At 43.8% G+C, this 27,649-nt stretch overlaps 1 protein-coding gene across 1 annotated transcript in view; it reads left to right on the top strand.

Annotated features, from left to right (window-relative positions):
- The window catches only part of LOC126106290 (dehydrogenase/reductase SDR family member 11-like), a 165,699-nt gene that overhangs the window by 72,326 nt on the left and 65,724 nt on the right, over positions 1–27,649 (top strand). Inside the window, exon 5 of the mRNA XM_049912510.1 lies at positions 3,875–4,063. Within this exon, the coding sequence (XP_049768467.1) occupies positions 3,875–4,063 (189 nt within the window). The remainder of the gene's footprint in view (positions 1–3,874; positions 4,064–27,649) is intronic.

Here is a 27,649-nt window from a genome sequence, read left to right as displayed (position 1 = left end):
ACCATTGTTTCGTGTGCGTAATTCTCATGATGGTCAGTAAAGAATTGTTGAAAAAAAAATTCGGTGTATTACTTTCAGCAGCAACCCTCGTAAATATAAAGCAATGATTTTGGAAGTGAAAGGACTTAAAAAATGCTGCACATTTGCTGAAACTGAAAGGAACTGCACTGTGTACAAACAGAATTGCGAAAGGTAAGACTAGACTTTATATAGTGGGGTAGCGTGTGAATACAAATAGTGGGGCCAGTTGGATTGTAATCTGGAAATGGGACTAGGCAGAGGAACTGGAGTATGGGAGAGGGTGGGTGTGGGTGGGAGGGAGGGAGGGAGGGAGGGAGGGAGGGAGGGGGGAGGGGGGTAGGGGGAGCAGGGTAGGGGGCCAGGCTGTGATACGAAGTTCCTTCTCTACATTGTCGCACAGATGACAAAATGGTACATATCGAAATAGACGACAGAGGGATAGAGAAACAATTAAAATCGCTCACAAGAGGAAAGGCCGCTGGACCTGATGGGATACCAGTTCGATTTTACAGAGTACGCGAAGGAACTTGCCCCCCTTCCTGCTGCGGTGTACCGTAGGTCTCTAGAAAACCGTAGCGTTCCAAAGGATTGGAAAAGGGCACAGGTCATCCGCGTTTTCAAGAAGGGACGTCGAACAGATGTGCACAACTATAGACCTATATCTCTAACGTCGATCAGTTGTAGAATTTTGGAACACGTGTTCTGTTCGAGTATAATGACTTTTCTGGAGACTAGAAATCTACTCTGTAGGAATCATCGTGGGTTTCGAAAGAGACGATCGTGTGAAACCCAGCTCGAGCTATTAGTCCACGAGACTCAGAGGGCCATAGACACGGGTTCCCAGGTAGATGCCGTGTTTCTTGACTTCCGCAAGGCGTTCGATACAGTTCCCCACAGTCGTTTAATAAACAAAGTAAGAGCATATGGACTATCAGACCAATTGTGTGATTGGACTGAGGAGTTCCTAGATAACAGAACGCAGCATGTCATTCTCAATGGAGAGAAGTCTTCCGAAGTAAGAGTGATTTCAGGTGTGCCGCAGGGGAGTGTCGTAGGACCGTTGCTATTCACAATATACATAAATGACCTTGTGGATGACATCGGAAGTTCACTGAGGCTTTTTGCGGATGATATTGTTGCATATCGAGAGGTTGTAACAATGGAAAATTGTACTGAAATGCAGGAGGATCTGCACCGAATTGACGCATGGTGCGGGGAAAGGCAATTGCATCTCAATGTAGACAAGTGTAATGTGCTGCGAATACATAGAAAGAAAGATCGCATATCATTTAGCTACAATATAGCAGGTCAGCAATTGGAAGCAGTTAATTCCATAAATTATCTGGGAGTACGCATTAGGAGTGATTTAAAATGGAATGATCATATAAAGTTGATCGTCGGTAAGGCAGATGCCAGACTGAGATTCATTGGAAGAATCCTAAGGAAATGCAATCCGAAAACAAAGGAAGTAGGTTACAGTACACTTGTTCGCCCACTGCTTGAATACTGCTCAGGAGTGTGGGATCCGTACCAGATAGGGTTGATAGAAGAGATAGAGAAGATCCAACGGAGAGCAGCGCGCTTCGTTACAGAATCATTCAGTAATCGCGAAAGCGTTACGGAGATGATAGATAAACTCCAGTGGAAGACTCTGCAGGAGAGACGCTCAGTAGCTCGGTACGGGCTTTTGTTGAAGTTTCGAGAACATACGGTCACCGAGCAGTCAAGCAGTATATTGCTCCCTCCTACGTATATCTCGCGAAGAGACCAAGCGGATAAAATCGGAGAGATTATAGCCCACACGGAGGCATACCGACAATCCTTCTTTCCACGAACGATAAGAGACTGGAATAGAAGGGAGAACCGATAGAAGTACTCAAGATACCCTCCGCCACACACCGTCAGGTGGCTTGCGGAGTATGGATGTAGATGCAGATGTAGATATAGAAGAGGAAGGAAAGAAGATGGAGACAGAAATGTGGAGGCCTGATGTGGGAAGGAAGATTGCGTTTAGTGACCCGTCAACATCGAGGTCATTAGAGATGGAGCACAAACTCGGATATCGTCAAAGATGGGGAAGAAAATCGGCTGTGCCCTTTACCTGGAGCTATTCAGGAAAATCACGGAAATCCTAAATCGGGATGGCGGAACGCGGGTTTGAACTGTCGTCCTACCAAATGAGTCCAGTGTGTTAACCATTGCCCCACGTCGTGCGGCGCTAAAAAAGTAAGTGAACCATTAGAACTGACACGGGAGATAAGTTTCAGTGTGGAAGAGGTGGCTGACGTTGTCTTAGGAGGATACTAGATGACTTGGACAGGATTTGTGGTTAGTGTAAAGAATGGCAGCTAACTCTAAATATAGATAAATGTAAATTAATGCAGATGTACGGGAAAAAGATTCCCGTAATGTTTGAATACTCCATTAGTAGTGTAGCGCTTGACACAGTCACGTCGATTAAATATTTGGGCCTAACATTGCAGAGCGATATGAAGTGGGACAAGCATGTAATGGCAGTTGTGGGGAAGGCGGATAGTCGTCTTCGGTTCATTGGTACAATTTTGGGAAGATGTGGTTCATCTATAAAGGAGACCCCTTATAGAACGCTAATCGACCTATTCTTGAGTACTGCGTTTGGGATCCCTATCAGGTCGGATTGAGGGAAGACATAGAAGCAATTCAGAGGCGGGCTGGTAGATTTGTTACTGGTAGGTTTGATCATCACGCGAGTGTTACGGAAATGCTTCAGGAACTCGGATGGGAGTCTCTAGAGGAAAGGAGGCGTTCTTTTCGTGAATCGCTACTGAGGAAATTTAGAGAACCAGCATTTGAGGCTGACTGCAGCACAATTTTACTGCCGCCAACTTATATTTCGTGGAAAGACCACAAAGATAAGATAAGAGAGATTAGGGCTCGTACAGAGGCATATAGGCAGTCATTTTTTCCTCGTTCTGTTTTGGAGGGGAACAGGGAGAGAAGATGCTAGTTGTGGTACGAGGTACTCTCCGCCACGCACCGTATGGTAGATTGCGGAGTATGTATGTAGATATAGATGTAGATGTGCAGCAAGAAAGCGTTTTCGCATCATGCAAAAAGGTGTACTCTCCGAAAAAAAGGTTACATGATCTTCTCTATTGTTTTTGAAGGAGAATATTGTGTGTGGTTGCATAGCTGATAAGGTATTTTTCTGGAAGTTCAAGTTACAACCTGCTCTCGAGACAGGGCAGCGATGATGCCAAGTTGCAGCTCGAGGACTTGGCTGACTTGAACGAGGATGAGTGGTCAGAAACTTACAGCGAACGAAAAATTGAGACGTTAAAATAATATACTGTAGCTGAGGAAGTGTTATTTTAAAAAGAATTGCTCCGGCGTTGCTGTTACTGACACAGTTTCATAAGAGGACAGTAATTTCGATTTGCTTTTGTATGTAAAGCCTTGTGATGGGTGGTCTGGGTGTTTGGCTGCCCCCTTATGTAAGAAAATGAAAGAACTACAGCCGTCCTTATGACATATATTGTATGGCTAGCAGTTTCGGCGCTTTAGTGCACCATCTTCAGGCCTTAGTTGATGCCGATGGGATTAACATCCGTTGATGGTCGAACAGGTAACATTGGGGCTACAGGTAGTCTCGAGAACCAATTATGTTGGCCACTGATGCGCAGTGTACACGATTTGAGTCAAGCTCCTCAGCATTAACTAAGGCCTGGGGCACTGAAGCACTGAAACTGATAGCCATACAACAAATGACATCATAAGGGCGGCTGTAGGTGTTTCATTTTCTAGCTTCCTACTCGTAGCAGCCTGTAGAGCTGTCGCGATGAGCCCTTGATAGGGGACGCTTTCCTTCGTGCAGACGGTGAGCCCTGGCGAGGTGAAGTCGACGTACCCGCGGTCTCCGCTCGCGCCCGCCAGAGAGCAGCAGCAGCAGGCGACGACGACGACGACGACGTCGACGCCGACGGCGCCCCACGTGCCCGCCATACGGCCCCACGACGTCGCGCAGGCGGTCGCCTCCGCCATCACGGCTCCCAAGCACGTGCAGGTACGTCCCAGCAGGGCCTGGGCCTGCCTTCTCTTCCGTCTGCTCAGTCTTCGTCCACATCTGGAAACACCACGACATCCAGAGTAAGCGGCCGGCGATGACGCTAAACCAGAGTAAAGCGTACGCTAGTGTACCACCAACACGTGATTAAGATTGGCTTAAATCAGTGGCGGCTCGTGATTGCACTGGGCGACAACTATTGAAGCCGCGCGGGTTAGCCGTTAATGAGAAATATACATGCTTTCAAGAAACATAAAATTAACATGATGAAAACGTCTCTTAACATTAAATTCAACAAAGAGTGTTGTTGTTGTTGTGGTCTTCAGTCCAGAGACTGTTTTGATGCTGCTCTCCATGCTCTTCTATCCTGTGCAAGCTTCTTCATCTCCCAGTACCTACTGCAGCCTACATCCTTCTGAATCTGTTTAGTGTATTCACCTCTTGGTCTCCCTCTGCGAGTTTTATCCTCCACGCTGCCCTCCAATACTAAATTGGTGATCCCTTGATGCCTCAGAACATGTCCTACCAACCGATCGCTTCTTCTAGTCAAGTTGTGCCACAAACTTCTCTTCACCCCAATCCTATTCAACACCTCCTCATTAGTTATGTGATCTACCCATCTAATCTTCACCATTCTTCTGTAGCACCACATTTGGAAAGCTTCTATTCTCTTCTTGTCTAAACTATTTATCGTCCACGTTTCACTTCCATACATTGCTACACTCCATACAAATACTTTCAGAAACGACATCCTGAGACTTATATCTACACTCGATGTTAACAAATTTCTCTTCTTCAGAAACGCTTTCCTTGCCATTGCCAGTCTACATTTTATATCCTCTCTACTTCGACCATCATCAGTTATTTTGTTCCCCAAATAGCAAAACTCATTTACGACTTTAAGCGTCTCATTTCCTAATCTAATTCCCGCAGCATCACCCGATTTAATTCGACTAGATACCATTATCCTCGTTTTGCTTCTGTTGATGTTCATCTTATATCCTCCTTTCAAGACACTGTCCATTCCGTTCAGCTGCTCTCCCAAGTCCTTTGCCGTCTCTGACAGAATTACAATGTCATCGGTGAACCTCAACGTTTTTATTTCTTCTCCATGGATATTAATTCCTTCTCTGAATTTTTCTTTTGTTTCCTTCACTGCTTGCCAATATATAGATTGAATAACATCGGGGAGAGGCTACAACCCTCACTCCCTTCCCAACCACTGCTTCCCTTTCTTGTCCCTGGACTCTTATAACTGCCGTCTGGTTTCTGTACAAATTGTGAACAGCCTTTCACTCCCTGTATTTTACCCATGCCAACTTCAGAATTTGAAAGAGAGTATTGTAGTCAACATTCTCAAATCTTTCTCTAAGTCTACAAGTGCTAGAAACGTAGGTTTGCCTTTCCTTAATCTATTGTCTAAGATAAGTCGTAGGGTCAGTATTGCCTCATGTGTTCCAACATTTCTACGGAATCTATACTGATCTTCCCCGAGGCCGGCTTCTACCTGTTTATCCACTCGTCTGTAAAGAATTCGTGTTAGTATTTTGAAGCAGTGGCTTATTAAACTGATAGTTCGGTAATTCTCACATCTGTCAACACATTTTTTTCTTTGGGATGTCACTTAAAATAGTTCCAAAATATGTCATAGTCAAAATTAACTGCAAAACTAAACCTGCCAGATTTTCTAAGCAAAAATGTGGAAATATATGGCTAAAAACAGAGATAAAGATGCAATACAAGAAAAAAGAAAACTTAAACAACATCATGTACAACTTGCATCTGCAGCTAGGACACAGTCTCGTACCCTTACAATTCTCACACATCCTACAGCACATAGAGGATAGAAGAAAATAGAAGCCTTAAAAATCTATGAACAATCAATGGTGGGATAAAAGCAAACAGCTAAACCAACACAATTTTTTTGATAGAGTTATACAACTGACATCCAATTCCGCAGCAGTGAACTCACTTTATTAAATAAAGGTCTGAAAAATAATCTTGGAACAAATCTCAATAGTCACAGTGTTAAAAATCTTATAGCCTGCACAAAAGTTGCTTGTGACACAGCAAAACTAGACGCATGTGAGAAAAATGCACTTGCATAAAAGACAAATAAACTCATAATGAAACAACTACAAACAAGTAATACCCACAAAAACACTGAACTTAAAGATTTGAAAAATATTAACAACAAACTATCTGGAAGTAAAGCACTCATAGTAAAAGCTGACAAAGGAAACTCTTTAATCGTAATGCATGAAAGAGAATACGTAGAGAAAACCATGCAATTTTTCCATAGCAACAATATTACTTAAATAAAGTTAGAGCCTACCGTCAAATTCCAAACTAAAATCCGAAAGCTACTACAAAACTGTAACTTTGTACTGAACAAATATGAAAAACGTAACTGCATAGCAATGAAACCCTCAGCGCCAAAAGTGCGTGCACAGCCAAAGGTTCATAAAGAAAATCGTCCTATTCGCCCGATTGTTAACTCATGAAACAGCCTTGCATACTTCATAAGCCGTAAACTAAAAGACCTCATTACCAAATACTATACATTTGAAAATAACTACACCATACATAACACACATGAACTCATAAGCTTAATTAAAGACATCCACATCCCACCAACAGCTAAATTAGCATCACTAGACACAGTCAACCTGTACACGAACATCCCTGTAAAAGAGACTATTAACTTTATAAGAAACAATCTGCTTAAATATAAGAAAATTAGTGTTGCAGAGATCTGTGAACTCATAGAAATACTGTCACTTATTCTAAAGCATAATTACTTTAGCTTCAACAACAAACTGTACCAACAACATGATTGTTTGGCAATGGGAAGTATCTTAGCTGGGATATTGGCTGACATTTACATTAACCACATAGAACAAAAATTCTTCTCAACCAACCAGCACATCTCAAACAAAATAATCTACTGCAGAAGACATGTTGATGATACACTCTTGCTTTTTGATGGTACAAATAATGAAATAGATACATTAGCAGCAGATCTAAGCAAAATGCACAAAAATATTAAATTCAAAGTTGAACATGACACTAATAAAAGCATTAACTTTCTTGACCTGAGGATTTGCAATAGTGACAATAAACATCAATTTAGTATTTACAGAAAACCTACCACCACAGATGACAGTATTGACAACTCATCTTGCCACCCCCACCAACAAAAAATGGCATATTTCCGAATGATGCTACGCCGAATAAAAAATGTACCAATGGGTGACACAGACCAACAAAATGAAATCAATATAATTAATACAGTAGCTCATAATAACGGATATAAACCCATAATAATAGAAAACTCCGCAACAAAATGCAGACAAAAACCACAGATCCACTTCACAGCAGTCACTTCAAGCCAAATCAGTGTGCCACTGAAGCCAAACTCTCCCATACGTAGGCCCACTATCATACCAAATAGCAAACTTATTTAAAAAGAAAACTATCACAGTCACCTTTTCCACAAATAATAAATTACAACAAAAAGTAATCCATGATGTAAATGCCTCCAAGAGTCCCTACCGTAAATCATGAATATACAAACTCAGATGTGATACATGCCCAAAATTCTACATTGGACAGACAGGCATAAGCTTTGAAAATAGATACAAAGAACACATTAATGCTTTAAGACTTGGAAACTTGAACAAATCTGCATTTGCAGCCCATATTGCTGAAGAAAACCATTCAGTGAGAAACACTGAGAACAACTTAAAAATTTTATATCTAGCAGAAAAAGGAGGCACTATGAATATATTAGAAGAAGTAGAAATACACAAAAACAAAAACAGCACCCCACACTATATCCTTAATGAACAAACAGAGTTAGCTAACACCCCTTTCCTGAAAAATTTCCAAAAATTATTTTCCAACCTCAAAGCAAATAATATTTCTACGCCTATCTGCAGATTAAGTAGCACATTTATATGTTACTATAATCCTCATGAAGCTAAATTTAATTAAATAATGTACTATTTTACCTATACAGTACTTTAAAAAAATAAAGAGAGGAACGACTTTATAATTAATGTAACAGTATCAATGTCTCCGTACTACTGTAAAAAGCATTTCAGTTGCATAAGTGAATATATGATCCTTTTCCAACCATAGGTCATTTTCAAATGTTACGATATATCATAGCATCTTTGATACTCATATGTTTGTAAGCTCTTTGTATGTATCAAAACATGGTGCGTAGTAGAAATCAGTGAGAAAAATTTACGTGTGCAACAATAAGAATGCAGTGGGAATGTATCCACATCTGTTGGACGAATGTTATGAAGACAAACACTTCAAACCGACATTTCACGTAAGTCACATTCAACGAAAATCTGTAACGCAACCATCTGCGTGTGGCGTGCTTATAATTGTGTATTATTTATGTTTTAGGACAATTAATCTGTAAAAAACGCACTACATGTTCTAAGGAAAGGATATAAACCGTCTGAAGACGAATCATAATTATTCGAAACCGGTAACGCTACCCTTTGAATAAAGGAACTGAAAGTAAATTTGTAGCTCGTTGCTGTCCCAACACCAACATCTGTCTTCAAATAACAGCCATGGTTTCCAACCATGTCATCATATGACAAAATTACATAAACTGGGTGATGCTGAGGGAATTAGATTAGGAAATGAGACACCTGATGTGGTAAATGAGTTTTGTTATTTGGGGAGCAAAATAACTGATGATGGTCGAAGTAGAGATGATATAAAATGTAGACTGGCTATGGCAAGGAGAGCGTTTCTGAAGAAGAAAAATTTGTTAACATCGAGCATAGATTTAAATGTCAGTAAGCCTTTTCTGAAAATATTTGTGTGGAGTGTAGCTATGTATGGAAGTGAAACATGGGCGATAAATAGTTTAGACAAGAAGAGAATAGAAGCCTTCAAAATGTGGTTCTACACAAGAATGCTTAAGATTAGATGAGGAGGTATTGAATAGAATTGGGGAGAAGAGTAATTTGTGGCACAACTTGACTAGAAGAAGCGATCGGTTGAAAGGACACGTTCTATTGCAACAAAAGATCACCAATTTAGTACTGGAGGGCAGCGTGGAGGGTAAAAATCGTAGAGGGAGACAGAAGGATGTAGGTTGCAGTAGGTACTGGGAGATGAAGAAACTTGCACAGGATAGAGTAGTCTCTGGACTAAAGACCACAACAACAACAACAACAACAACAACATGAAAAAAAGGTAAATTAGTTACCAATTGCGGCGTGCACACACTTTATTCAGCATGTAAACTTCACCACAGATATCCGGATTTAGGTTGTCATCTTGGATGTGCCTGTCATCGTTGGTGCTGCTGTGGCGCAGACCAATAGCGAAATTCTGCGTGACCCGCTGAAGTGTCGGAACATCGATGCTGTCGATGACCTCCTGAATGGCTGTTTTCGGGTGAGCAGTAGTTTTGGAGTTATTTCTGTACACCTTGTCTTTAACAGAGTCCCACAAAAAGAAGTCGCACATGTTCAGATCTGGAGAATACGGCGGCCTACCGAGGCCGATGCCAGTGGCCTCTGGGTCCCCCAGAGCCATAATGCGGTCCTCAAAGTCAGTGCTCTTCCAGGAAATCACTCTCCTGCTTCGATGGGGTCGAGATCCGTCTCGCATGATCCAAATCGTGTCAAAATCAGGTCACTTAGGATAATAGGGGTGAAATCATCCCCCAAAACCTTCACGCACGGCTGGGTAGTTATCTCGTGACTGGACATTGCTCACCACACCGTAACCTGTTGAGGGTGAAGAGACTTCTCGATAGCAAAATGTGGATTCTTAGTCCCCCGAATACGTCAATTTTATTGACGAATCAACCTAAACGAAGGTGGGCTTCAACAGCAAGGCATGTGTGCATGTGCATACTAATTCGTCAGGCCCCGCGGGCAACCACGCAGTTTGAACGTCCTAACAAAAGCCGCTCAGAGGCTAGGACGATTTTATTTCATACAGTTCGATAACTGTCACTCTCTACATTCTGGCTACTCACATATTTTTAGATCCACATAAATCTGAGAGTATCAAATTAACCTTTAGCATCTGATTTATAAAACTTATATTTATCAACAAATTGATACAACTACAGATATACACTTCTGGAAATTGAAATAAGAACACCGTGAATTCATTGTCCCAGGAAGGGGAAACTTTATTGACACATTCCTGGGGTCAGATACATCACATGATCACACTGACAGAACCACAGGCACATAGACACAGGCAACAGAGCATGCACAATGTCGGCACTAGTACAGTGTATATCCACCTTTCGCAGCAATGCAGGCTGCTATTCTCCCATGGAGACGATCGTAGAGATGCTGGATGTAGTCCTGTGGAACGGCTTGCCATGCCATTTCCACCTGGCGCCTCAGTTGGACCAGCGTTCGTGCTGGACGTGCAGACCGCGTGAGACGACGCTTCATCCAGTCCCAAACATGCTCAATGGGGGACAGATCCGGAGATCTTGCTGGCCAGGGTAGTTGACTTACACCTTCTAGAGCACGTTGGGTGGCACGGGATACATGCGGACGTGCATTGTCCTGTTGGAACAGCAAGTTCCCTTGCCGGTCTAGGAATGGTAGAACGATGGGTTCGATGACGGTTTGGATGTACCGTGCACTATTCAGTGTCCCCTCGACGATCACCAGTGGTGTACGGCCAGTGTAGGAGATCGCTCCCCACACCATGATGCCGGGTGTTGGCCCTGTGTGCCTCGGTCGTATGCAGTCCTGATTGTGGCGCTCACCTGCACGGCGCCAAACACGCATACGACCATCATTGGCACCAAGGCAGAAGCGACTCTCATCGCTGAAGACGACACGTCTCCATTCGTCCCTCCATTCACGCCTGTCGCGACACCACTGGAGGCGGGCTGCACGATGTTGGGGCGTGAGCGGAAGACGGCCTAACGGTGTGCGGGACCGCAGTCCAGCTTCATGGAGACGGTTGCGAATGGTCCTCGCCGATACCCCAGGAGCAACAGTGTCCCTAATTTGCTGGGAAGTGGCGGTGCGGTCCCCTACGGCACTGCGTAGGATCCTACGGTCTTGGCGTGCATCCGTGCGTCGCTGCGGTCCGGTCCTAGGTCGACGGGCACGTGCACCTTCCGCCGACCACTGGCGACAACATCGATGTACTGTGGAGACCTCACGCCCCACGTGTTGAGCAATTCGGTGGTACGTCCACCCGGCCTCCCGCATGCCCACTATACGCCCTCGCTCAAAGTCCGTCAACTGCACCTACGGTTCACGTCCACGCTGTCGCGGCATGCTACCAGTGTTAAAGACTGCGATGGAGCTCCGTATGCCACGGCAAACTGGCTGACACTGACGGCGGCGGTGCACAAATGCTGCGCAGCTAGCGCCATTCGACGGCCAACACCGCGGTTCCTGGTGTGTCCGCTGTGCCGTGCGTGTGATCATTGCTTGTACAGCCCTCTCGCAGTGTTCGGAGCAAGTATGGTGGGTCTGACACACCGGTGTCAATGTGTTCTTTTTTCCATTTCCAGGAGAGTATATGCAAATATTAAAATTACTTATACGTCTACATTTACATCTACAACTACATTTATACTCCGCAAGCCACCCAACGGTGTGTGGCGGAGGGCACTTCACGTTTCACTGTCATTACCTCCCTTTCCTGTTCCAGTCGCGTATGGTTCGCGGAAAGAACGACTGCCGGAAAGCCTCCGTGCACGCTCGAATCTCTCTAATATTACTTTCGTGATCTCCTCGGGAGATATAAGTAGGGAGAATCAATATATTCGATACCTCATCCAGAAACGCACCCTCTCGAAACCTGGACAGCAAGCTACACCGCGATGCAGAGCGTCTCTCTTGCAGAGTCTGCCACTCCAGTTTGCTAAACATCTCCGTAACGCTATCACGCTTACCAAATAGCCCTGTGACGAAACGCGCCGCTCTTCTTCGGATCTTCTCTATCTCCTCCGTCAACCCGATCTGGTACGGACCTCACACTGATGAGCAATACTCAAGTACAGGTGGAACGAGTATTTTGTAAGCCACCTCCTTTGTTGATGGACTACATTTTCTAAGGACTCTCCCAATGAATCTCAGCCTGGTACCCACCTTACCAACAATTAATTTTATATGATTATTCCACTTCAAATCGTTCCGCACGCATACTCCCAGATATTTTACAGAAGTAACTGCTACCAGTGTTTGTTCCGCTATCATATAATCATACAATAATGGATCCTTCTTTCTATGTATTCGCAATACATTACATTTGTCTATGTTAAGGGTCAGTTGCCACTCCCTGCACCAAGTGCCTATCCGCTGCAGATCTTCCTGCATTTCGGTGCAATTTTCTAATGCTGCAACGTATCTGTATACTACAGCATCATCCGGAAAAGCCGCATGGAACTTCCGACACTATCTACTAGGTCATTTATATATATTGTGAAAATCAATGGTCCCATAACACTCCCCTGCGGCACGCCAGAAGTTACTTTAACGTCTGTAGACGTCTCTCCATTGAGAACAACATGCTGTGTTCTGTCTGCTAAAAACACTTCGATCCAGCCACACAGCTGATCTGATATTCCGTAGGCTCTTACTTTGTTTATCAGGCGACAGTGCGGGACTGTATAGAACACCTTCCGGAAGTCAAGGAAAATAGTATCTACCTGGGAGCTTGTATCTAATATTCTCTGGGTCTCATGAACAAATAAAGTGAGTTGGGTCTCACACGATCGCTGTTTCCGGAATCTATGTTGATTCCTACAGAGTAGATTCTGGGTTTCCAGAAACGACATTATACGTGAGCAAAAAACATGTTCTAAAATTCTACAACAGATCGACGTCAGAGATTTTGCGCATCTGCTCGACGACCCTTCTTGAAGACTGGGACTACCTGTGCTCTTTTCCAATCATTCGGAACCTTACGTTCCTCTAGAGACTTACGGTACACGGCTGTAAGAAGGGGGCAAGTTCTTTCGCGTACTCTGTGTAGAATCGAATTGGTATACCGTCAGGTCCAGTGGACTTTCCTCTGTTAGTAATAAAAATACACAACGCATCTGAAAACGAAAGAATTTTTGTGAAATTTTGTTGTTTTGTACGTAATTCAGTTTTGGGCAAGAACGAAATAATGTTTAAGCTTTCGCTACTCGCCATTTCGCATTTTTGTATAAGGGGAATTTTTGTACTTTTTTATTTTTTCGACAAATGTAAAAGATCGTTAACATATGTATCAGTCCACGAATTAACTTTTCTTACGTTGCACCTACACAAAAACGTACGCTTATTTTACACTTCTTCGTTAAATATTCGCTTGTAGGCACGCTTATTAGAGTTCATCACTTTCTGAGTCAACGGATCTCGTCTGGGAGGCCTTAGTTCCTTTGTGACTCACTTACCCTGGTAGTTTTCTTTTGTGACAGCATGAACAGATTCGACAGAGCTGCACACGAAAGCCGATTCCAGTAAAATAAACAACCAACTCCAAACTGCCGTTTGTGGAAATAATTAAATCCAGGTCAGTAAGAATTAATACACAAAGAAGTGGGATACGGAAGTACTAAGGAATGACGAGATACGCTTGAAGTTGTCTAAGGCTATAGATACAGTAATAAGGAATATCTCAGTAGGCAGTACAGTTGAAGAGGAATGGGCAGCTCTAAAAAGGGCCATCACAGAAGTTGGGAAGGAAAACATAGGCAAAAGAAGGTAACTGCGAAGAAACCATGGGCAACAGACCAAATATTTCAGCTGATGGATCAAAGGAGGGAGTACAAAAATGTTATAGACTCAGGAATACAGAAATACAAGTCACTGAGGAATGAAATAAATAGGAAGTGCAGAGAAGCTAAGACGAAACGGCTGCAGGAAAGATGTGAAGACATCGAAGAAGAAATGATTGTCGGAAAGACAGACTCAGCGGATAGGTGGAAAGAATAGAATGAAAGCCTCTATGAGGGGGAAGATTTGTCTGATGACATAGAAGAAGAAACAGGAGTCGATTTAGAAGAGATAGGGAATCCGGTATTAGAATCAGAATTTAACAGAGCTTTGGAGGATTTAAGGTCAAATAAGGCAGAAGGGATAGATATCACCCTCCATCAGAATTTCTAAAATCGTTGGGGGGAAGTGGCGACAAAACGAGTATTCACGTTGGCTCGTAGAATGTATGAGTCTGGCGACATACCATATGACTTTCGGAAAAGCATCATCCACACAGTTCCGAAGACGGCAAGAGCTGCCGGCCGCGGTGGTCTCGCGGTTCTAGGCGCGCAGTACGGAACCGCGCGACTGCTACGGTCGCAGGTTCGAATCCTGCCTCGGGCATGGATGTGTGTGATGTCCTTAGGTTAGTTAGGTTTAAGTAGTTCTAAGTTATAGGGGACTGATGACCACAGCTGTTAAGTCCCATAGTGCTCAGAACCATTTGAACCATTTTTTGCAAGAGCTGAGAAGTGCGAGAATTATCGCACAAACAGCTTAACAGCTCATGCATCCAAGTTGCTTACAAGATTAATATACAGAAGAATGGTAAAGAAAATTAAGGATGCGCTAGATGACGATCAGTTTGGCTTTAGGAAAGGTAAAGGCACGAGAGAGGCAATTCTGACGTTGCGGTTAATAATGTAGGCAAGACTAGAGAAAGATCAAGACACGTTCATAGGATTTGTTGATCTGGAAAAACGTTCGAGAATGTAAAATGGTGCAAAATGTACGAAATTCTGAAAAAAGTAGAGGTAAGCTATAAGGAGAGACGGGTCATATACAATAAGTACAACAGCCAAGAGGAAATATTAAGAGTGAACGGCCAAAGACGATGTGCTCATATTAAAAAGGGTGTAAGACAAAGATGTAGCCTTTTGCCCCTACTGTTCAAACTGAACATCGAGGAAGCAATGATGGAAATAAAAGAATGGTTCAGGAGTGGAATTAAAATTCAAGGGGAAAGGATATCAATTATACCATTCGCTGAAGACATTGCTATCTCGAGTGAAAGAAGAATAACATGATCTGCAGAATGGAATGAATAGGCTAATGAGTACAGAGTATGGACTCAGAGTAAATGGAAAAAAGACGAAGGTAATGAGAAGTGGTAGAAATGATAACAGCGAGAAACTTAACATTAGGATTGATGGTTACGAAGTAGATGAAGTTAAGGAGCACCAATATAACCAATGACGGACAGAGCAAGGAGGACATCAAAAGCAGACCAGCAATGGCAAAAAGGGCATTCCTGGCCAAGAGAAGTCTACTAATATCAAATATCGATCTTAAACTGAGGAAGAAATTTCTGAGGATGTACGTCTGGAGTATAGCATTGTATGGTAGTGAAACAAGGACTGTGGGAAAACCGGAACAGAAGATAATCGAAGCATTTGGGATGTGGTGCTACAGACGAATGTTGAACGTTAGGTTGACTGATAAGGTAAGGAAAGAGGTGGTTCTGCGCAGAATCGGAGAGGAAAGGAATATGTGGAAAAAGCTGACAAGGAGGACAGGATGATAGGACATCTGTTAAGACATGAGGGAATGACTTCCACGGTACTAGAGGGAGCTGTAGAAGGCAAAAGCTGTAGAGGACGACAGGGATTGGAATACATGCAGCAAATAACTGAGGACGTAGGTTGCAAGTGCTACTCTCAGATGAAGAGGTTAACACAGGAGAGGAATTCGTGGCGGGCTGCATCAAACCCGTCAGAAGACTGGTAACCAAAGAAAAAGTAATGTCTACCAGCAAGGTCAGTTAGCTAGAATACAAACGAGGCGCTGAGAAGCGTAATTAACGTCGGTGACCCCACATTTAAACGAATATCACACAGATCAGGGAGACAGCTTTTCGTGAATGTTTATACAGGGTGTTACAAAAAGGTACGGCCAAACTTTCAGGAAACATTCCTCACACACAAAGAAAGAAAATATGTTATGTGGACATGTGCCCGGAAACGCTTACTTTCCATGTTAGGGCTCATTTTATTATTTCTCTTCAAATCACATTAATCATGGAATGGAAACACACAGCAACAGAACGTACCAGCGTGACTTCAAACACTTTGTTACAGGAAATGTTCAAAATGTCCTCCGTTAGCGAGGATACATGCATCCACCCTCCGTCGCATGGAATCCCTGGAGAATGGCGTATTCTATCACAGCCGTCCACAATACGAGCACGAAGAGTCTCTACATTTGGTGCCGGGGTTGCGTAGACAAGAGTTTTCAAATGCCCCCATAAATGAAAGTCAAGAGGGTTGAGGTCAGGAGAGCGTGGAGGGCATGGAATAGGTCCGCCTCTACCAATCCGTCGGTCACGGAATCTGTTGTTGAGAAGCTTACGAACACTTCGACTGAAATGTGCAGGAGCTCCATCGTGCATGAACCACATGTTGTGTCGTACTTGTAAAGGCACATGTTCCAGCAGCACGGGTAGAGTATCCCGTATGAAATCATGATATCGTGCTCCATTGAGCGTAGGTGGAAGAACATGGGTCCCAATCGAGACACCATCAACAATGCCTGCCCAAACGTTCACAGAAAATCTGTGTTGATGACGTTATTGCACAATTGCGTGCGGATTCTCGTCAGGCCACACATGTTGATTGTGAAAATTTACAATTTGATCACGTTGAAATGAAGCCTCATCCGTAAAGAGAACATTTGCACTGAAATGAGGATTGACACATTGTTGAATGAACCATTCGCAGAAGTGTACACGTGGAGGCCAATCAGCTGCTGATAGTGCCTGCACACGCTGTACATGGTACGGAAACAACTGATTCTCACTCTCCATACAGTTACGTGGTCAACGTTACCTTGTACAGCAGCAACTTCTCTGACGCTGACATTAGGGTTATCGTCAACTGCACGAAGAATTGCCTCGTCCATTGCAGGTGTCCTCGTCGTTCTAGGTCTTCCCCAGTCGCCAGTCATAGGCTGGAATGTTCCGTGCTCCCTAAGACGCCGATCAATTGCTTCGAACGTCTTCCTGTCGGGACACCTTCGTTCTGGAAATCTGTCTCGATACAAACGTACTGCGCCACGGCTATTGCCCCGTGCTAATCCCTACATCAAATGGGCATCTGCAAACTCCGCATTTGTAAACATTGCACTGACTGCAAAACCACGTTCGTGATGAACACTAACCTGTTGATGCTACGTACTGATGTGCTTAATGCTTGTACTGTAGAGCAATGAGTCGTATGTCAACACAAGCACTGAAGTCAATTGAAGGAACAATTGGGCCAACTGGCGGTGAATCGAGGAAGTACAGTACATACTGACGAAACTAAAATGAGCTCTGACATGGAAATTAAGCGTTTCCGGACACAAGTCCACATAACATCTTTTCTTTATTTGTGTGTGATGAATGTTTCCTGAGGGTTTGGCCGTACCTTTTTGTAACACCCTGTATACACTATGGGGCTACAGCACAGATAAACCTGACTCACCACAAGACCAACAGATTTCAGAAGCATGAATAAATGCTATAATCTGAGAATCGACATTGATGTGATGGTTCTCAGAACCTCGAATGCATCACTGTATGATAAAATTCAAAACTTAATATACTATAACTCGTTCACAAAGCCACAAAGTAGGTTTTTCTGACAGTATAACTATAAAATATACTGACATCCCATGTAATATTACTACATAATGAGTGAACGGGCATACCTGAGGAGTTTGTTGCCGGTTAGCGGGATGTATGCCAAGCGAACGGGGATAAAAGTCTGCTGCAGTGTGCACCCACCTGGTGCCATTGATGCAAACTTGTTAAGTGGTAAGGGCTAGCTGTGCACGTCATGAAGCGTGCACGTTGTTTATCAAATCCACATGTATTTGGCCCATAAGGCAATCACGCCACACCAGCTGCGCACGAGCAAAAGCTCCTTGAAACGAGAACAACTGAAGGTGTGCTCACGATCCTGATGCCCAGCTGCGCAAAGTCTAGAGGAGTGGTGACGCAGCGTAGCGCGGTAGATTTAGTGTAGTGTATTTCAGGTAGCAGCACCTACGTTCCGTTTAACAGAATTCAAAGACAAATAACAAAAAATCGGCGAGGTGTCACAATTTAGAGTGGTCACCTGCTGTTGTGCTCTTACATAGGAGCCGCAACTGTGATACGTGCAGGCTTGGGAGGTAGACGAGTGTAGCTGTGTGATCGACTATCCGTTGAGGTGAGGTACAAGGGAGAGAGAGAGGCGCCAAATCAGCCGACAAGGGGAGAGAGCCCACACGTCACCATCGATTTCTTCCAGATCTACGGAATAAACAGGGCTCGGCCAGTAATAAGGAACAGAAGTGGGACCTCCAGTGTGTAGAAAAAATACTACTTTCTGCGCGGGTCACGTAAGCCATGAGCCACTTTTTTAGCGTAGTTTGTAGGCAGCGGAAGGAGCGCAGAACGGCAATCCGAGGGTCGTGGGGTCGAATAGCCATTTGGGAACTTTTTATTACTTTTCAAGTATTAGAAATAAACCGAAATAATGCTCAAGATACTGTATTTATTAATATTTTCATAAAATGTATGAAAAGTAAAAGGAAATAAAAAATGTGGTACTGCAAATAAATTTCGAGAAAGTGATTGTGAGGTGTGCCGAGAATTTCGTGTATAAAATTAGATACGTTTGTCTTTTTGCAGTTGTGATGCGTGTCGGTTGCTATTCTGTCATTCTGCGCAACGAATTAATCTGAGATGTACCCTTTACCCTGTGGCACCTGCAAGATGCAATTTCCACCCCCACACTACTACAGAAGTCAGACAGACGCTCCTAACGTTCTAAAGAGAAATGCCTGAAAAACTTTCAGCAATAGATATCTTCTGGAGTCGTCTGCTGTAAGGAAATGACACAAAAATTCACAAAATTTCTTACGTAACTAGTGGGATACTTGGGTACTGGAGTAGTGCTAGTTAGTGTAAGAAAAACATGAAACTAACGAAAATTATTATTTATTTTGCAAAAATTCTGAGAAATCACAATGGCACTTTTAATTATGAACTGAACACGTTATTTTCGGGTTCTTTTCAGAATGTGAAGTTACCTCTTAAGGATAGGATTCGCTAATGAAATTTTTATACAAAGTTTAAGATTGTTATTGACTTGGCAGAATCGCTGAGAACCGCACCTACTCAACTTGAATAATTATCCGTTAGAATGTTGCTGGGTACGGTCGAGGGTGTCACATGTGAAATGTAGTGAAGTGTATTGTCGTGGAGGAAATATGGGGTTCGCAAGAGCTGTAGCGCACAATACCGTAAGCTGCGATGACTGCTGTCTGCGCCGCTCGCTGCTGACAAATAAGATAACTCTCGTTCTATCTGGATTGATCTTCCCCAATCAAACTCTCCCTACGCCTTGAGGAAGTCAAGGACTCCAATTCGCTGCTAGACAAACTATTGGCGTGGTACGCCGGTCAGATAACCAGTCCACCGCGATGCCACTCAAAAATTCGCTCGCAGCCGTTTAACTATAACTCTGTCCGTTCACACCGCACAATAAGTGTGTCGGCCAACACAGTGAACAACACTTAATCGCAGGGATTCAATACAGAGTCGCACTTAGATTCGCTCTCGACAGAGGTGCTCTCCCAGTGAAGTACTGAGGAGAGACTGGTTCCTCGCTCTTTGAGTACACGTACGAGCGCGCACGCCCTCGTTACGTGTTCTCTCTCCAAGAGCGACAACGGAACAGCCCCTCTCCACACCAGATGTGAAGGGGTATATCTTTCGGTCTCTTCCATTACTCCTTCAGCTCAAGGCGTCAGAAATATCGTCTGCCAATCAGCATTGCTCTTCTAAACAGGGAGAATGACGTTTCGTTTAAGGCGACCAATCCGGAAATCTGTAGTATTGGGGTTTGGCGTTTGTTGTCTCTCTGTGAAAATCTCTGAAACTGCGTGGTATATTGTAAAGAATGCGTAGGAATTTGCTTTTAAGCTGAACACCGGGTCGTTCCCCCTTTTCACTCGGGCCAACGCTGTCTGCTCTACGGGCGGTCACCGGCTGACATAGATAGGCTGAGTCGTCCTCTGAAGGAACCGGCGTCCCATTGTGCCGTTTGCGTCTCCTGAACTAAAAGCAAGCCCCTGCGACCGTCGTGTCTTGAATGTGTGTGTGTACGCCAGCCTCGAGTATTTCAACCACGGTGCGCTTACTTGTTATTTGCATATCGTTTACATGAATTCATACAACATTGACATTATCTTATCGAGTTTGGGTTCGAATGAAGCGTCTTGATGTGCAAAATATGATTGTGAGGGCGGAATATGTAAGCAATAAAGGTCAGGAGACCACGACGTCTTACACTGTTGCTGGGGTGCTGCGGTGGCATTCATCGTAACAACGGGGAAAGCAAGTAACTTTCGCGGCATCTTTCCACTCGTTAAAAAACATCACATTTTTGCAATTACATTGTGCTTTTAAAGTTTCTCTAGAAATTCAAACTTAATTTACATCCATAAAACATTCGCTCTCATCGCACAGTTTAGCAGCAAAACACCCGTAACGCATCATCTCGCCAAATATTGCCGGCATAGTTGCTGATGTACAGTGGAATGCATTGTGAAGCCAGCTACATCGCTACTCTGCAAATAAAACGTAGTTCTGGCAGAGGGACCATCAGACCACAACTACAATAATTCTCTATCACACCAATCTCGAACTGCTCGCTGAAAAAACGAACACCGAAATCTTTCCTTGCGAGTTCTGAATTCCCTTATTTTATTATGATGATTGTTTCTCCCTATGTAGGTCGGTTTCAACTAAGTATTTTCTCATTCGTATGAGAAAGTTGGTGATTGAAGTTTAGTGACAAGAATCTGCCACGACCAGAAACGCCTTTGCTTTAATGATGTCCACCTCAAGTCCTGTGTCATGTCCGTGACATTCTCTAACCTTTTTCTCTGTCATACAAAACTTCCTGCCCTGCTTTGAACTTCCTCGATGTACTCCGTTAAAACTGCCTGGTAAGGATCCCACAGCTCGTAGCAGCCCTCCAAAAGAGGACAAACAAGCGTACTAGATCTGCTGCGTCTTCCCAGTATTATGCCAATGAATGGCAGTCTTCGATTCGCCATTTTCTGTGTGTTTTTTCAGTTTAATTTGTTCGTAATTCCTAGATATTTAGTGGAGTTTACGGTCTTTAGATTAGACTGGTTTATCGCGTAACCGAAATTTAACGGATTCGTTTTAGCACTCATGTGGACGACCCCACACTTTTCATTAATTGTGGTCAGTTGTCAATTGTCGCACCACACAGATATCTAAATCATTTTGCAGCTGTTTTTGATCTTCCGATGAGTTTACTATATGACAATCGACAGCATCTACAAACAAACAGTCTACTCGGTATGTGATTTCTCTTCCTCTCCCTGTGAGATAAGAGCAGTTTTGAAGCTTCCTGATCAAAGTATCTGATGATAAAAATGGACACCGCAGGGTTGCACCAGCGGAGTGCATTGAAGGGGGGAAGTCACTTTACTAGGATGGCAGAAATTTGTTTGCTCTCCTGAACTTAAGGCTTCACCACATCAGTCAAAAAATTCCTTCTAATGCCTTTGCTAAAATATTAATAAATGCATTGTATTATAATTATTACATAAGACATTAATAAATGGATTATGTTATATTCTTTCGTCTTATTTTCAGTGTAAGAAACGTAAAAACATTTTCCGACAGCACAGTATATAGTATCGAATGTGAGTGTGTTGTAATGATGCGGAGTGATTGATATCTGGAAAATGGGCTAGCCGTATCATCACAGCCGACATCCTTCCCCAATTGGTGGCGAGGGGTAGGCTTAGGCACCTTGCCACGGTTCGCGCGGCTACCCCGGTCATGGGCATGGGTGTGTGGGTTTCCCTTAGCATAAGTTAGTTTTAGTTACATTAAGTAGTGTGTAAGCCTCGGGACCGAAGACTTCGCTGTTTGGTCCCCCCCCCCCCCCCCCCCCCAAAATGAACAAATCTATCATATCATCACATTTCTCCTCGTGTGTAGCAATCTGCTGTGAGAGTTAAGTATGTGTGAGCAGGCAGTTTATGCACCAGTCTGTGGGTGCTGTTTGCATGTCACATTCGACAGAAGCAAAGCACAGAAACTCTAAAGGCCGCAGAGTTGCGTATGTCCTCTGTTGTACAGGCCAAAATAAAACTCTACGATACAATGGTAGGTTCTTAACTTTACTCCTGGAAGAGACCGAGGTGATTCTACAACACATGAAGTTGTACATCATTTTATTACAACTTGAATAAGATGAAATACTTAACTTTGTAACAATCCATACCGACAGGAATGTTGTATTTAATACGGTCACTGAACGGTAACGTATCACTTGATGCAGACCGAGGTACTAGTCTCTTATCACAAAGTAAAATTGAGTATGAAAACTTGTACAGAGTTCTATCTAATACAACTACGTCACTGCTGGCTCGGTAGAAAGAGAATGCTGTCATCTTTGGCGATGATTCCATGATTGTAATGATCATTCGTCGTTACTTGTGGTAGCGACTATGTTTGCTTGTTTTATCGCGAGGTACCAACCATCCCATGGCTCCATCTGTAATGACATTTTCGTTGGATGTGAAGCCCAAATCTCCCTTCCTAATCTTCCTACAACAAAATTACAAAAAACAAGGTACCGACACATATAAGTGGCGTTGAAAAAGAAACGAACTAGAGGCATAATTACGGGAACCAGTACCTGTATGCTAGAAGAACTGACCCTGGCTGTTGAGACACTTGTCCCACTGTGACACAAGGCGGTGAATGGCTGTCTCATAAAATTCCCGGGGCTGCGATGTTAGCCAGTTCGGCAAGTACAGCTGGGCGTCGTCGTCCGAGGGGAATCGTTTGCCCCTCAGAGCCTTTTTAAGGGGCCCAAAAATGGCGTAATCACAGGCAGAGAGGTCCAGACTTGGCAGAGAAACTCCCATTTGAATTTCTGTAGGAGTGTCGTGACTCTGTCGGCCGTATGAGGCTCTGCATTGTCGTGGAGTAGAATGAGTCCACGGGTGAAGTTGCCTGGTCGTTTTGATTTGACCGCTTGGCGAAGGGTGGGCAAGGTTTGCCAGCAACGCCGGGCATTCACTGTTGACCTGTGCTGCAGAAAGTGAATCAGAAGGGGTTTGGTCAAAGACGAACGTCAGCATAACCTTCCCTGCACTCGAGTGGACGGCGACGTCCAGCAGTACCTGCGGAACTGGCTAACATCGCAGCCCCGGGAATTTTATGAGACATCCATTCGCCGCCTTGTGTCACAGTGGGACAAGTGAATCAACAGCCAGGGTCAGTACTTCCAACATACAGGTACTCGTTCCTGTAGTTATCTCGCAGGCTCGTTTCTTTTTGAACGACCCTTATACAATACTTGCTACAAAATACACTGATTGAAATGGAATGTGTTACACCATCCAGTATCAGTCCAACGTTTATAGAAGCTTTGTGCAGACTTCCATCACATAACATGTATTTCACGGTTAAATATTCATTCCATTCTGAGCTGATATACGTCATGAACATCCGTATAGGGTGCGGAACACAGGATCCCAAATAATGTCTTGTATTTTTTGTGGCATGGAAGCAAACAGCCTCCAGTTGGTTGTACCTGGAACCTGTGCTGTGTCAGTTCTTGAGCACTGCTGGCAGAAAGCTGGTAATAATGTGGCTTCCAAATGAGGTGACTGACGATTTGTACAGTTATTACCTAATTCAGGTATGCGATCTTGCGTTACTCTACTGGAAAATCCAATTTGGTGTCCCCTAATACAGGGCATGACAACAGCGTCTGCAATTCTTGCCATATACTAGTGAGCATTCAGCCTCCATTCAACAGCTATCAAATCAGTCCTGTTGCCACATCCAATAGCTCCCAACCCTATGATTAAAGAAATTGAAGAGGTACAGGTATGGGTCTCGCGAATCTATGCTTTCTGTGACATTTCACCATGTCTGCTATGGACACATAGTTGTCGATTTGACCACCACAGACGGAAGCGATACTCACCTCTCAATACCAGGAACTGCCAACCAGCTTCCCAGGTTTCTCTATCTCTAAACCATACAAGTTTCCGTCATCTGTGGTACGTCACCAACAACAAACGACACATTGCAACTCGACATCACGACCCAGCTTCCAGTAATCTGTTGCGTTCTGCTCATGGTCGGACTGCGTGTTATCTCAGCCCTTGGTTTCGTCTGTTGTCCACTGTCTATTCTTCGCAACTAGTCGAATGAGTTGAAGGTCTTCTTGTCGAATTAACCTACTCGTTTTGCCACAATGTTTTCGTAAGCCAGGCACCTCGTACTCTGCAGTCATTGCACTGCTGCCAACTGCGTGTGTGTGTGTGTGTGTGTGTGTGTGTGTGTGTGTGTGAGAGAGAGAGAGAGAGAGAGAGAGAGAGAGAGAGAGAGATAGAGAGATCAGTCGCTATGACGCTCCCAATGATTCCAAATTTTTCTAAGCCTGTGCACGACCTCTGACCGTACTGTGTCGTCATCTGCATACCAAGTTCTCCAGTAAACCTACTCACACTTAATATCATGTACTCAGCCCATTCTTCATTTGCAAGAATTTTTTTTACTGTAGTGAAATGAATGAAAACAAGCTCAGGTTGGGATCAATTTTTAATGGCCACGGGAATACTAGACTGTCAGTTCGGTAGCTTTCAGTGGAGGTGTTCGTGGTAACATTTCCATTTCTGTCAGCGTGTTTGGAATATGTACTGAGATGCAAATTCAAATCAAATCAGAAGCTAACTCATCATAAGCCAGTCTCACAATCCAAGATCAAGTCCGCAGCGTAATCAACGAAGAAAAAAAAATGGCTCTGGGCACTATGCGACTAAACTGCTAAGGTCATCAGTCCCATAGAACTTAGAACTACTTAAACCTAACTAACCTAAGGACATCACACACATCCATGCCCGAGGCAGGATTCGAACCTGCGACCGTAGCGGTCGCGCGGTTCGAGACTGTAGCACCTAGAACCACTCGGCCACTGCAGCCGGCATCAACGAAGAGCTGCGTCCTACACATCTAAGGTGTCAGCGACTATTACCATTATACGCAGCACTGCATTGTCTGTCGGAGTGACAGAGCAGCCCTCTTATTGTCTCACAGACACCTCTTACTACTAAACTCGCTTCTGCTCCCTATGGGGCAGAGCGTGAAAGTCCTCAGCTCCAGGGCAGCCGCGCGGTCTCAGGCGCCTTGTCACGGTCCATGCGGCTCTCCCCTGTCGGAGGTTCGAGTCTTCCCTCGGGCATGGCTGTGTGTGTGTTGTCCGTTGCGTAAGTTAGTTTAAGTTAGATTAAGCAGTGTGTAGACCTTACCACAAATTTCCAAAATTTTCCTCAGCTCCGAGACTAGTAGCGTCCGAGGCATTGCCTCTGTTACGAATCGAGTACTGACCCACACCCGATTTGACCCAAGCACTGAGCATTCTCTTCTCTTGTTCTTCTTCTACCGTTCAGTGTTTAGACAATATACCTATTTCGACTGCGCAGTTTTAGGACCAATTCTTCTTGGATCTCCAGCGTCTCTTTTTCCTGAGATTTTGTACTTCCTCACACTGACTGCAATTCTCCCTTTAGCCATATATTGCCTCCATCTTCCATTTGTCGTATAAGTTGAATATTTCTTATTATTCTTACAAAATTCCTGCTAGAGCCACTTTAGCTGCATCTTAGAAATCTAATTTCAGCGAATTGGCCGCTCTTTCAATCCAAAATTAACTGCCATGCAGCAAGATGGGGACGGTCATTGTTTTGGAAAACTTTGATTTTGTGTGGTTCCTCACCTTGTTTTTTAACGTTTTATTTATATTTCTGCGTGCATGCTCGAAAACGGTGATTTTGTTCTGTACACCATTACCTTCGTCCCTGCTGGCCTCTAATTCGCTCGTCGCCTGCGGCGGCAGTACCAGGCGTGACCAGACGCAGCACGTCGTTTGGAATCTCTCACTCTGCAGCTGACCTGATCCGCTGACCTGTCCTAATCGGGGATTACCAATCTACCATCTACATCTACATCTACATTTATACTCCGCAAGCCACCCAACGGTGTGTGGCGGAGGGCACATTACGTACCACTGTCATTACCTCTCTTTCCTGTTCCAGTCGCGTATGGTTCGCGGGAAGAACGACTCTCTGAAAGCCTCCGTGCGCGCTCTAATCTCTCTAATTTTACATTCGTGATCTCCTCGGGAGGTATAAGTAGGGGGAAGCAACATATTCGATACCTCATCCAGAAACTCACCCTCACTAAACCTGGACAGCAAGCTACACCGCGATGCAGAGCGCCTCTCTTGCAGAGTCTGCCACTCCAGTTTGCTAAACATCTCCGTAACGCTATCACGGTTACCAAATAACCCTGTGACGAAACGCGCCGCTCTTCTTCGGATCTTCTCTATCTCCTCCGTCAACCCGATTTGGTACGGATCCCACACTGATGAGCAATACTCAAGTATAGGTCGAACGAGTGTTTTGTAAGCCACCTCCTTTGTTGATGGACTACATTTTCTAAGGACTCTCCCAATGAATCTCAACCTGGTACCCGCCTTACCAACAATTAATTTTATATGATCATTCCACTTCAAATCGTTCTGCAGGCATACTCCCAGATATTTTACAGAAGTAACTGCTACCATTGTTTGTTCCGCTATCGTATAATCATACAATAAAGGATCCTTCTTTCTATGTATTCGCAATACATTACATTTGTCTATGTTAAGGGTCAGTTGCCACTCCCTGCACCAAGTGCCTATCCGCAGCAGATCTTCCTGCATTTCGCTACAATTTTCTAAATCTGCAACTTCTCTGTATACTACAGCATCATCCGCGAAAAGCCGCATGGAACTTCCGACACTATCTACTAGGTCAGGTGGGAAACATTCATTGTCGATGATACAGCTCATCCCTCCAGCCATTACAGATGCTATTTTTAGCAGGACAATGCCCTACCATATGCGGCGATTAATATGTGACTTCTCAATCAAACTATTATTAGCTGCAAATTACGGAACAGAAGAATGTAGGTAGGCAGTAGTAGTGGTTAAAGCTAGAAGGGAAGTTTGTAATTACAGGTCCAGAAACAAATATCAGTTGAGAGACTGACCAATCGGCACTCCATTTCCCATCTGTCTACTATGTAGTGAAGGATCTTGTGTGTAATATTGAAACCGTGTCAAATAAGGTAGTTCATGAAATAAGTTCGTGGCTTGTGGAAAACAATTTGATGCTAAATCACAGTAGGACTCAGTTTTTACAGTTTCTAACTCACAATTCAACAAGAACCGATATATTGATCAGACAGAATGGGCATGTTATAAGCGAGACGGAATAGTTCAAGTTCCTAGGCGTTCGGATAGATAGTAAGCTGTTGTGGAAAGCCCATGTCCAGGATCTTGTTCAGAAACTATATGCTGCTTTATTTACGATTAGAACAGTATCTGAAATAAGTGACAGTTCAACACGAAAAGTAGTCTACTTTGCATATTTTCATACGCTTGTGTCGTATGGTATTATTTTTTGGGGTAATTCTTCAGATTCAAAAAGAGTGTTTTTGGCCCAATAACGGGCT

This window comes from Schistocerca cancellata, chromosome 10 (assembly GCF_023864275.1).
Source record: "Schistocerca cancellata isolate TAMUIC-IGC-003103 chromosome 10, iqSchCanc2.1, whole genome shotgun sequence".
Taxonomy (NCBI): domain Eukaryota; kingdom Metazoa; phylum Arthropoda; class Insecta; order Orthoptera; family Acrididae; genus Schistocerca; species Schistocerca cancellata.
The sequence above is the reverse complement of the archived record's forward strand: the minus strand, read 5'-3'. Positions and strand labels throughout refer to the sequence as shown.